At 35.5% G+C, this 13,792-nt stretch overlaps 1 protein-coding gene across 1 annotated transcript in view; it reads right to left on the bottom strand.

The window, feature by feature from the left end:
• LOC149775432 (ATP-dependent chromatin remodeler CHD1L-like) overlaps nt 1–13,792 on the bottom strand; it is a 79,667-nt gene that overhangs the window by 13,476 nt on the left and 52,399 nt on the right. Inside the window, exons 17-20 of the mRNA XM_089943026.1 lie at nt 10,345–10,571; nt 9,379–9,477; nt 8,384–8,439; nt 310–424 (exon numbers count right to left, since the gene is read on the bottom strand). Coding sequence (XP_089799152.1) covers nt 310–424; nt 8,384–8,439; nt 9,379–9,477; nt 10,345–10,571 — 497 coding nt within the window. The remainder of the gene's footprint in view (nt 1–309; nt 425–8,383; nt 8,440–9,378; nt 9,478–10,344; nt 10,572–13,792) is intronic.

Raw genomic sequence — 13,792 nt, 5'->3', positions numbered from 1 at the left:
AATCCCATCCTAAAAATTCTTCAGTGCTGGAATGCTCTATATATCCATTGTAAAAGGTGCTTGATGTTTTATCTTCAGCTATTTAGTTTTGCAGTTATTATGCATCTTCATATATTTATTGATGGCAATTTGAAAGATAAATCAGAAAGCAAGCACTACACTCCCATTAAAAATCAAACTCGAAAGTTTTGTGTGGTAATTTCTATTGCTTGTATTTTAAGTGCTAATTTCTTAAGTAGACTACAGGTTTGCATAAAGACTAGCAAATTCAACATCTTGTGAAGTTAATCAAAGGTACAATAATGATACCTTTTCTGGATTTGGCAACATGATAAATCCTCTTGAGACCTTGGCTAAGGGCAGATAAATGGATTCCTGAGAGATTATTCTTTCTGTCCCTGTGTTGGGCAATGATAAGCCCAAGCTGTTTGGCAAAAGAAAAATGACAAAATATACATATATATATATATATATATATATATATATATATATATATATATATATATATATATATATATATATACACATACATACATACATACATACATACATACATACATATATATATATATATATATATATATATATAAGACATATAGGTTATGATATGTGAAAATTGAAACAGCATGACTGTAAGTTGCTCTGGCAGGTAAGAAGGGCTGGAAAAATCTTTAAGTGCTCAACAGGCTCTGATAATCTTACCAAATCTGCTTTTCATTTGCATTCAGTTTGCATTCCATTCATGTTGGCATTTCATCTATCATCCTATCATTGTATTATGTATGGTCTCAAAAATGCATTCATATTATGCATTTATCTCTTCCATCCAAAATCTGTTTTCATGTTAACTTGTTTGGAATGAAATCAAAATGCATTTACTGAAGTCAGTGTTAAAAGGAGGGAACTATAGTTATTGTCTCTTGTCTTATCACAACTGTGTTTAAATGAAATAGTAAAAGCATAAAATACAGTTCAATTTATGACACATACAAATAATACGGAATTTGACCCTAGATTATTATGAGAAGGCTTTTGAGTATGGAAATTTTGCAGCTTTAAAAATAATAGCTTTCAAATCCATGCATTTTTCATATTTCATTTTATAATGTGCATATTATTCATCATTCTACATTTTGTATTTATGTTTTCTTCAAAATGCATCCATCAATTAATTTATTCTGCATTTCACTTGCTTCATTTTGAATTCTGATTTTGTTTCACTTTTAAAATGATAGATTTCAGGGTCTGTACTTGTCCACATCCAATGGCACAACAAAAATCTGACTTTCTTCTTTATATTCTCATTCAAATTCAGGCCAAAATATCCAAGACTTTATTAAATAGTCACTACATAAAAGGCTAAGTTTAACCTGATGTAAATGTAATGATGCAGACAAAGTGATGCCTATCTAAAACACAACTTTACCATGGTGAAAACAATGTGATCCAACTTTACCATGGCGAAAACAATGTGATCCATATGTCTATGTCCCTTTACCAATAAGCCATGAGAAGGGAATTATTTTTTAAAGAAAATATATATCAACCTTCCCAATGTGATACTGAATGTCATTCTGTGACAATGGTACTTGAAAGAAAAATCAAGCAAGGTGAATGAAGCTAATTTTTTATAGTAAAATATGTTTCTTTGATAATACTTACCCAATCATTATACCTTAGGAGAACTATTACTACCTACAAATCCAGCCCTCCCAGGACTTTTAGCTAAAAAGCTAAAAGCTATCTGCCCACCTAGGTGCCAGTTGAGCAGAGTGGTCTCCCCTTGGTACAGGAATTTGCACCAAATCACATGAATATCTCTGTTACTAGTGGAATGTAAGGCACACTCTCTACATGGATGTAACTGCTAGGAGACTGGGAGGGTGTATGTGTATTATGACTGGGTAAGTATTCACGATGAAACATATTTTACTTGAAAAAATTAGTTTCTTCTTTGAATGCATTACCAAATCATAATACAGGGTTAGTAGCATATTTCATTCAAAATTTTCAAGGTTTTTTTCAAAGTTTTTCAAAGTTCAAAATCGTGTTTTTCAAGGTGCAGTATTGTATTAATTTTAAAGGATACATAAATGAAACTGTATGTAGACACAAGTTAATACTTACTATTACTCCATGTGAGGAACATTTCTTGCAATTTTTTATAAAAACAAAATAAAACACAAAGTCAAGAGTATGATCACTGATATCATTCCCATTAAATACTAAATATCCTATGAGGGCATTAGAATAATGTACAGTCATTGAACAATGTTCATTTTACAATGTCTACACTACACTATTTAAAAAGTCCAAAATATTTTAGAGAGAATTTATCAGTTCTTGTAGCTTGTCAACAAGCTGTTTTTCAAGAGCTCCAAATTCAGTGATTTTGTCCTTTTCACTTTTCCTCAAATTATTTTGATGTAATGATAAATGAAATTGTCCTATGGATCTTTGCTTTCAATGCACAGTAATCAGCAGCAGCTGTCATTGTTTCGATGTCTTGTTCAGTACTTCCTTTCTTCTTCATCCCCATAAACAAAAAAAAGTAAAGATATCTTTTTATATTATTGCTTATTTAAAAACAGTGTATGGATATTTTAAATTATTTCATATTAGATATATTAATATTTCTCTCAGCTTAGCTGTTTTCTATATTTTTAGATTATCATGTACATTGCAATTATCGTCTGTACTATTGCCATTCAATCCCAAAACAGAACCGGATTGAACTAATTACATAATTAAGACTACATACAGTTTCTATTTTAAAACTTGAATTTCTGTGTTCACAGACATACTTCTTTCATCAAAAATGATTTCATGCTTAAGGCTTCTTGTTTTGCCTGTGTAAGAGCCATTACAAGAGCTCAGTGGGTTTTCTTCCAGCTGCATGTGACCATGGAGCACTATCTCCCATTGCATGCAAATCAATATCCTTCTGGCATAATTTGCATTTTGCAAAGCTGTCTGAGAAAGATCTCAAAATCCAAAATTTATATTTTTCTTCCGTTCTGGCACAAAGATTGTTTTTTGTTTTTTTCTTTTCCCCTTTTCTTTTAAGTCTGTAAAATGAAACTATGTATTAATTCCTTTTGGTTTCATGAAAATCAAGGCTTTTCAAGGTACCCAGACAATATTTTGAATTTTCAAGGTGTTTTCATGGCCTTGAAGGAACAATTCACTTTTCAAGGCTTGTCAAGGTCCCCTATGGACCCTGATAATACCTTAGGAAAATAGGTGAGAGGTGGAGAGAGATACATCCCATTACCCCAGTGAAACCAACTCTGGTCCCCTAAGGTATGTAAGACAGCTTCTAGATAATGTGACAGGAGAAGACTCCATCTGTCAGGTAGCAGCTTCAGAAAGGGAAAAATTTTCCCTCCTGCAAATCCAGCAAAAGTCATGAAGCTGTATCTTATGAAGCTATTTAATGACCTGGAAAATGTGACTTCTTGCACCATAGTTATTAGTCCCACCAAACTGAGTTGAGCCTTTCGGATAATAGATCTCTTACTTAAACACTGGAAATTGTCTATTCAGATCTTCATCCCACAGCCTGGATAATGTCCGAGAAAAGTTCCAGTCAAATGATATGCTTGTGGCAACTGCTCAAACCTTGTGTGCCAGAATGTTTAACAAATTCATTGGAGCCGGGGTTATTTCTTAATATCCAGAGTGAAATACCCCTTTAATCCAGGACAAAAGTATATGTGCTGAGATATCATCCAGTTCCTGTTTTGAGATGTAAAAATAAGCATGATCTCTCTTGAAATAACAGCTCTGTAAGTTTTAGAAAGCACTTCAAAAATTTTGATGGGTCTTGTAGGTGGTCTTGAGCGGAAGCGTCCAGAGTAGACAGCTACTGTAGGGTCTAATGCCATTTTTTAGCACAAGATAAGCTATACATTGTGGCCAGTATAAATGGTGGAGGAAGAACACAGGAAAGTACCACCGACCCACAAGAAGCTACCGGCAAGCTTTCTCACATACCCACGCTGGCTGAATCTGAGACTTGAACCCACGCAGACAGAGGTGAGATGGCAATGATCCATAACAGTGTGCACTTTAGACCACTCGGTCGTTCGAAGCTCCCTCCAGAGTAGACAGTGATTTCATTACAAAAGTCTGGTTACCCTTGGACAGGACCCTGTTCCTGGCAATGAATGAGGGTATTGTTATGATTGAAACTGATCTATCTTGTTGGAACTGTACGATATTTGTGACTACTGTTAAGGAATGTATTTTGCTGATTCTACCTGCCATCACTAATGCAAATGAGAAAGCAGGTCTCATAAGAAAGTGAGTCAATGATGCCTTTGCAAGTGTGTGGCTTCATGAGCATCAATGATCAATCATGATGGAACTGTAAGTAGATGGATACACCAAGAAAGGTATTGCTGATTTTGCCTGCTGACTGCCAAAGTATTGAGGAAGATCAAAGAGAAATTGACTTTATGTACTCCTAAAATGCTTGGGGGAGGGAGGGATGGCTTATAAATGAGTATATATGTTTATAAGTATAAGGTTTGACAGCACACCAGCTCAATCCTGGTTATATATGTAGTCCTGAGTAAAATATATGTAGCAAAATATGCTAACCATGCCAAAATCTCACAGAAGACAAAGCCCTTCCAACTGAAAGAACATTTGCATCATGACACTTAAGATTAAAGGTAAAAATGTTGCAAAACTCCAAAAATAGGCATAAAATAAAATGGTGAAGGAAAAACTCCAAAAATAGGCATAAAATACAAGGATGAAGGCAAACCTCCAAACTCCAAAAATAGGCATAAAATACAATGGTGAAGGAAAAACTCCAAAAATAGGCATAAAATACAAGGATGAAAGCAAACATCCAAACTCCAAAAATAGGCATAGAAAACAAGGATAAAGTCAAAATGCTGAAAATAGGAAAAATAAAAGGATAATGGCAAAACTCTGAAAATAGGCATAAGTTAAAGGCAGAACTCCCAAAGTAGGTATAGAAAACAAGGATAAAGGCAAAACTCAAAAACTAGGCATAAAATACAAAGATAAAGGCAGAACTTCCAAAATAGGCATAGAAAACAATGATAAAGGCAAAGCTCTGAAACTAGGCATAGAAAACAAGGAAAAAGGCAAAACTCTGAAAATAGGCATAGAAAACAAGGATCAGGGGAAAACACCAAAACTCGGCATAAAATACAAGGATAAAGGCAGAACTACCAATAGGCATGGAAAACAAGGATAAAGGCAAAACTGAAAAACTAGGCACAAAATACAAGGATAAAGGCAAAACTCCAAAACTAGGCATAGAAAACAAGGATAAAGGCAAAACTCCAGAACTAGGCATAAAATACAAGGATAAAGGCAAAGCTCTGAAACTAGGCATAGAAAACAAGGAAAAAGGCAAATCTCTGAAAATAGGCATAGAAAACATGGATCAAGGCAACATAGAAAGGTAAAGCTTTAAAATTCGAGGTCAGAATCTTCCGACGTACTCATCACTTATTCAAAATGTTCAATCAGGACTTGTATGATTGATGAACTAATTAAGCTACCATGAAAAGCCAACTTGGGCAAGGGTCCAGTGTCTTGGGCCAGATGAAATCTAAATGAATAAAAAGATCATAGAGGTCTTTCATTCATAAGATAACTTTATTTATATGATAGTACAGTGTGCTAGTGTCACAGAACTGTGTATGAGTTATATCAATATGTATACGTTGTCAAAAATGTACTTGGGTTTCGTTGCCGCATACAGCGTCACCCGAGGGTGGTATATTTTTTCGGCTCTAGTTATTTCAAAATACTGAGTGAAACTCAAACCATGCTACATGTGCAAATTGCCTGCAGCAGAGAAACCTAAGTACCTAGCTGTGCATATGTCACAGCTAGTATACATATAGAGCAAATTCTCTATAATCGAATTACATTATGACGAATCTTGTCAGGAAGCTTACCCCTTTACGGGAGCAAATCTCCAGCCATAGAGGTAATGAAATTTAAGTATTCTTTATTACTATTCGTTTTATAGGACAGAATTGTTTCATACTTTAGATGTTTTAGAATTTATTCTAAATTCTACAGAAAGTCAATACCTAGGTTATACAACGCCATATTAGAAATACTATAGTCTGGCTCGAGTTAGCTATTTGTTGCAACTGAACAGACAAATTGAATTTAATTATACGCTGCATACATTAAACAATTAATGTAATGGGTAACGAATTCAAGTGTGTATATGTGCAATATATATCAGTGCAGAAGTACTTAACTGTGTCATATGTACTACATGGTTTAGCTGTTATGATTTTAGCTGCCTTATACATGGTTTGATGTGGAGTCACAGAACTCTGTGTGGATTTTTTTGAGGTATACGCTGTGTATGGTGACATTGGTTCAGAAGAGTGTACTGATGCTCTCGATGCGAGGGACCAAGGCTTCACGACCATTGGGTCTGTGTTAAATGTGAGGGTTCTTGAGGGATCCTTCAACAGACTGAGAGGAGCGGACCGTGTGCGGGTGCTTCTCTGACCATTGACTAGACTGAGTGGAACTGGAGTTACATCTTGGACGTCAAATGGGCACCATGATAGTTATATATATTATGTGTTCCATGTTGTTATTTTCACTATTGCCATTGCTAGCTGAGCAAATTTACATGCATTTCAATATCATTATATGAATGATACATTCAAATTTACATGCATTTCAATATCGTTATATGAAGACTTTGTTTATATTGGGGTGTAGATCATATACTTTTATTTTGTTGATCGGTGATAGGATTTAATTCAGGTTTGTTTGAAATTCCATTTGTTAAATTCATGTTCGAGTTTTTTTTCGTTGAGTTACTTGCTGTTGATAGTTTCATGTTAGGAACCTTATAATTTTCCTTCTCTATTTTTTTATAATGGTGTCAGATTTTGTTAATATTTAATTTGCATTTATAAATAAATATCTTATTAACACAGTTGCTTTGAGTGTCTTCCCTAATCCAGTCCCAACCTGGCATCATCTTGTGACAGCTAGAGATCTCGGAATGATAAGTTTAACTGTGATGGGTGCTGTTTTTTCATTGAAGAGCCTAGAAAGTTAGCTACTTTGTTATGAATGTCTCCATTGAAATAAAGTACTCTTGTGTGAACCAATGAGAATATATTCCATTGCCTTCCTATCTTGACCCAGTTGGCCCTGTTTTCCCTATTTTAGTTGAAGAGACACTTAGATATTTTTGGTTCCTGTATCACATTTAGAATAAAAGTTGTTTAGATGTGTCTACATTTGGCCATTCCATTGTATAGTAAGCAGCAATTAGGCAGGCCTTTTGGGCCCAGGATTGGTGTGACAAAGATTGGAGCTACTGGCATTCCACCTTGTCACTAATGACCAGTAGAGAGCATTGATTATCTTCCACCTGTTGTTAAGTTCATAGTTACTATTATGGTTATACTATGTTGTACCTCAATGTTATGAAGTGGACCTTCCCACGAATATGTATCCGCTTATTCCATTGAGCTTCATGATGGAAGGATATAATATAAACATGCCTGAAAACTTGATACCTCAAGTGATTTTTTTATTGATAATTATTATGAGTATTTTGTCGATTAAAGTCTAAAAGGTGTACAATTCAATGAAAGACCACTCCGGTGGTCAAGTGGTTAGAGCATCCACCGAGGATGCGGGAGGTTGTAGGTTCGAACCTCAGCTGAGTATACCAAAGATTTATAAAAATGGTACTAACAGCTGCCTCACTAGGCACTCAGCAATAAGAGGTTAATGGTAGGACTGGTCAGCTTGGTTTCAGGTTAATGTGTCTGGGTGGGATATGATGCTAAATGTCTGCGGCATGATGCCACAGTGCTAGACAGCACAATAAACTGTCACAATGCAGATATCGTAGTGATGTGACTGAAAAGTTTTAAAGCTACATTAAAATCCAAATCACACACACAAACACACACATATACACACAATTGAAAGACAACATGACAATCAGAACCTACCCAATCAAGATATATAAACTGAATTAAAATGCTCTGGCTCAATAGCTTTTGGATATTATGCTTTCAGGGTAGATTGTAAACAGTCTTTAAAGAAAAAAGTCCAAGCCCAGAAAATTATAGAAATGAATGAAAACTGGAAATTGAAGGTCACAATAATCAGAACATAATTACGTCCTGATATGGTCTCAAGGTTTCTAAATACAAACATTGGTCTGGTATGGTCTGAAATATCTTATTTACATGGTAAGATCTATATGTATACCAATGGACAGCACAAAACAATATGTCTCCTTCCTTTGGGGAAGTGGACATATATTTCAAAGAGATGAGAAGAAAAAAAACAATATGCTGGCATAAGCATACTGTCACAGTGCTGTAGTACTTACCATATCTACTTCTTTGTCATCCATAGGGAATAAGTGACAATCACCAAGTTCCAAATCTGGAATACATTAAAATACAGAAATACAGACCTCTTAATACATTATGGTTTAATTGAGAAACAACCTACAATAGGTATATTTTATGTGCATTAACATTTTACTATCTTCTAAGTGTCCCTTCTTTTGATATAAAAAAGTATGCAAATTTTTAGATGGATGATCATGTACTGATCCAGTAAACCATTAAAAAAATCAAAAGAGCTAAGTCATCCATTTTTACTTCGTCCTCAGAAGCATTCTAAGCTGAAAATATAACCTATTACATATTATCAAGACAACATTGGCAAAATCTATTTTTGGAGTTGACTATACCTTCCCTAAAACATTACTTTAACTTCTTAAAACAGCCATTTGATCTTTTAACTTTTTTGATATGCATAACTTAATACTTACAACCCCAATTAGTTAATTTCATCTTTTATTGCATGAATAATTGGGGTATTCATAACATTTTAAATACAGACTGAAACACCTTGTTTGTAAGCCTGGTACTCGGATCCAATTAACTATCACATAAACACTGGGTCTACCTAACCCTCTTCTGCTTCCATTGACATGAAAGCCACACAATGCAAAAGTTTTATAAAGCATTGGATCAGCTCTATTATGGAGAAGAGGTTTGTCATATGCTTGCCAAGGAAGCCACACCAGAGCTAGGCAAGCTAACCTTGATCAAATTTTGACAAATTCCCACCAAGCTCAAAACAAATTGGGACTTTTGAGAAGAAGTAAAAGATTGCATCTTGACAAATGATAAATGATGTGTGATGCATGACAAACAATAAATGAACACAGGGCCATACCATAAGCTAAACGAACAAGTGGGAAAATGACAGAACAATGGGTCAAACACCTGTTTCCAGAGAAAATATTATTGTTGGAAACTTTCCAGGAAAGATTTGACAATATTTTCAACCAGTATTTTAATTTATGGTTACCTTTCATCCATCCAGCAAGATCATATTTTTGCTGAGGTAAATCTGATCTGGCACTTATTGCTGTAAAAAGGCCACCTCTACCCCATCTTCCTGAATCATCTGATTCGGAAAATGAGAAAATACACATCAAAATATGAATCTAGTTTGTTCCTGTAATTTAGAAAAACAAATGTTTATGTGAAATACATTCATCCCTTTACACCCATTAATAAACATATAAAGATCAATCTGCATCTGTCTCAATGCATTTGTAAACACAATCTACAGTGGTCAACATGACTGGAATCAGATTTTCATAAAGCACAAAAAAAAATCATGATTTTTTAAATTCCTGCCTGTGTAAAATTCTTGGCAAGCGACAAAAACTTTTTAACTACCTTGCTTTGCAACCTACCTTGGGCATTTGGAGAATGGATTTTTCCATCCCCGCTATAAGTTCTCTCTCTCTCTGTCTCTGTCTGTCTGTCTCTCTCTCTCTCTCTTTCTCTCTCTCTCTGATATTCCAGTTAATAATAAAGACACAACTTACCACATTCAGAAGCATCATAAAACTTAAACATATCCAACAAAAGTATTTCATACCTAATTTAGTGGTTTGATTATGCTTTCATAAAATATCTCAACATTGCATAAAAACTCAGCTATTTATCTGTGAACAAAGCTGTAAAAAAATCATTAAACCTATCTTTTGAAAGAAGTTGTTATCTCTGGGCTTAACATTTAGATTACTGTCCTTAAATATTAGACCATATAAATTTTATAGACTGAGGGAGAAAAATTTGGAGTTGAGTATGTACTCAGCAGAGAAGACTATTGATAGTGGTGCCTAATCATAAAACCTCAGATCAAAGCCAGGAATATAAATACCTCAAAAGATCCATCCATCCATCCATCTGCTCTCCCACCCACCCATCCATCCATCCATCCACCCATCCATTCACCTATCCATCAATCCATGATACCCACCTGCACAATGAACAATGATATTGATGTCAGACCCAGTATCCTGAGGATGGGTAACATCCCCAATGACATAATGAATATCTCTCTTCCTTGGTTGAATAGATGCCTCCTCCTCCTCCTCATTTCTTTCCTTCTCCTTCACCTCCTCCTCTTCCTCTTCCTCCTCATCTCCATCACTCTCAATGCTTATATTGCAAGAAGTGTAGCTATTAGCACGCCACAGTTCCTCTCTGGAAAGGTCAAACATCAAGAATGTGCTCCATTCTTTTCATAAACAACATGAAACATAATGTGAATGACACGTTATTTGTACACTCTATGTAATAGTCATCTATTATAATTAACTAAACCTTTTGTACAGAGGACATTTCTCTTACTTCAGTCAGTGTGACATTTTGGATCTGAAATAAATAGATTCCTCCCTTGCCTTAAGTTCAAGCCATCTACAAGGTTTGGGCCAGGCCTGTGATTTAGAACTAATGTTATTGTGTGGAAACCATTTTACTTCTTTAAGTCACTGACTCTGACCTCTGATCTTTGATCTTAAAATCATCCCCCTCCTTATCCCAAGCTCAAGCCATCCACAAAGTCTGGTCAAGGTATATCATGTCAAACTAATGTAACTGTCAAGAAAACATTTCTCTTATTCTTTCCATGAGAGTGACCTTGACTTTTGACCTTTTCACAACCAAAACTGAATGGGTTCTTCCATATTACATGTGCAATCCATCTACAAAGTTTAGTAAATGTATATGGTGGATAAAATAATAACAATAATAATAATAATGAGGACTTTGTATAGCGCCTAATCTTTACAAGCTCTAAGTGCTTTACAACATTAGACAACACCTATAAGATAAAAAAACAATTAATGATATAATTACAAAAACCAACACCATGAAATTAGAAAACATTAAAAAACATGCTGAGAATATTTAAGGTAGGAAACATTATTAGGTCTTTAAGTTTGTTCTTGCAGTCGAAATACGTGAGTTTTGAGAGCCCTCTTGAATGTGATCACTGTGTCTTTGTGTCTAAGTTCAGTGGGCAATTCATTCCACGTTGCTGGGCCCTAGCATGCAAAAGAACGCTGTCCATATGACTTTGTTTTCATAGTTGGAATAATGAGTATACGATTGTCAGAAGAGGAGCGTAAGTATCTTGCTGGTGTGTACACATGTGTGAGGTCGGATAGGTATGTTGGACTAGAGTCCGACAGTGAAACGTAGAACAGAGAACAAATTCTGTGTTTGATTCTGGATCAAATGGATAGCCAGTGTAGGGTACAGAGCAACGGGGAGGTGTGCTCTGATCGTGGTACTCTAAGTATGATCCGAGCAGCTGTGTTTTGAACCTTTTGAAGTTTCTGGAGTAGATATTGAGATGAACCAGACTGAATTGAGTTACAATAGCCCAGTCTTGAAAGTACTAATGAACACACAAGAGTTTTAGTGGCATCAACTGAAAGATATTTGCAAATTGAGCTGATGTGTCTCAGCTCAAGATATGCAGCCTTGCATATGTTCATGACATGTTGGTGCAATGTGAGAGTACTGTCCAGAGTAACACCTAGGTTTCGTACTGATTGTGTGATTTAATGTTGGTGCTGCTGATATTTATTGTTTGAGGTAAAGGATGTGAATGAGAAAGTCTTTGTGTTGTGATCAGAATGGCCTCAGTTTTATCATCATTCATCTGCAGCTTGTTACATGTCATGCATGATTTCACATCAGAAATGCACCTCTCTACACCTTGGATGGTAGCATCATCTTCAGCTGGGTGGCTAGATGTGTATATTTGGTGTCATCAGTGTACAATTGGTGAGTTGTTGTTGTTGTTGTTGTGGGGTTTAACGCCATTTTTCAGCACACGATATGCTATGCATGGCAGCCAGTATTAATGGTGGAGGAAGAACCCAGGAAAACCCCAAGAAAAACCACCGACCCACAAGAAGCTACTGGCAAGCTTTCTCACATACCCACATTGGCCAAATCCTAGACTTGAACCCACGCAGACAGAGATGAGATGGCAGTGATCCGTAACGGAGAGCGCTTTAGACCACTCGGCCACTCGGGGCCTCACAACTGGTGAGACACTGGATGATGATCTATGACACTTGAGAGCGACTGAGTGTACAGAATGAAGAGAACAGGTCCAAGAACAGACCCCTGTGGAACACCACAACATAGATCAACTGGGCTGGAGTGTATTTCATTTGCAGATAGAATTTGTGTCCTGTTGACCAAGTAGGACTTGAACCACAGTAAGGCTGTATCATGAATGCCAAATACATGCTGGAGACGGAGAAGTAATATATCATGGTCTATTGTGTCAAATGCTGCAGACAAATCAAGGAGGGTGAGGACTGTAATCTTTCCACTATCCAATGCAATGAGTTATTGTGCTGGAACCATTTCCTTCTTTCAGTCATATTGACCTTGACCTGTGTGAGCTGAAATCGCAAAGTTCTTCCGTACCCCAATTGTAAGCCATCCATAAAATTTGGTTACTGTAGATGGTGGACAACACAACATAAATTATTTTGCCGAAAAAAATTGGTAACAGATGAATGGATGGATATGTCATATGGTGAGCATATAAAAATTCAAAATAATGAGTAAAAAAGCAATCCAAAAGTGATAATTTTTTTAAAGAAACCTTCCTATCACGTGATTGCATGTCTTGAAAAGTTTTTGTCCAAGTACCTAAAAACCCACTAATATTTGTGAATATCAGTCAAATTATCCAGTGAATTCACATATATTCATGTGATTCCTATTTTCATGACTCTTGTGTATGCTTTTTTCTCTTCTAGCTACAAAAACAATAATACCTCAAAAATAAGGAATCCATACTAATCACTGGCAATCAATTAAAGCATTGAGACCTCCCCTAACAAAGCTTACAGCCCTATGTGTGTGTGTGTGTGTGTGTGTGTGTGTGTGTGTGTGTATATATATATATACATATATATATAAATACATTTAACCTAATACAAGATAAATACCAGACAAAATTTTCATACACCAGATCAAGTACTGAGATATGCTGAAGTACTATAGACTCTTGGACAGTAAATTAAAATGATACTGTGATAGTGACATGTATAACATAAGATAAAGTCACGCAAATAAAGTGTGAATTCTTATGAAATAGACAAAATATAGCTGTTATATAGTTCCCATGTAAGAAAACTAAAGAGACCAAACAAAAGAGGCATATTTAAAAAAGAATACTAGAATCACCAGTGGTTTCCAAAGTGAACTGCCATACTGCCATCATAGAAATAGCTCATTAAATATAATAGAATATTCAAAACACTCTGACAGGAACAAGAATCCAATATCTAAGCTGGGACCACTCCAAATGACAAGCAAACACTCTAAATGACATACAAACACTCTAAAGGAAAACAGACTGAAATCAACTCTGCAGTTCAAAAGATAGGGCC

The sequence above is a fragment of the Sinohyriopsis cumingii genome, chromosome 19, assembly GCF_028554795.1.
Source record: "Sinohyriopsis cumingii isolate HCF-2022 chromosome 19, ASM2855479v2, whole genome shotgun sequence".
NCBI classification, from domain to species: domain Eukaryota; kingdom Metazoa; phylum Mollusca; class Bivalvia; order Unionida; family Unionidae; genus Sinohyriopsis; species Sinohyriopsis cumingii.
The sequence above is the reverse complement of the archived record's forward strand: the minus strand, read 5'-3'. Positions and strand labels throughout refer to the sequence as shown.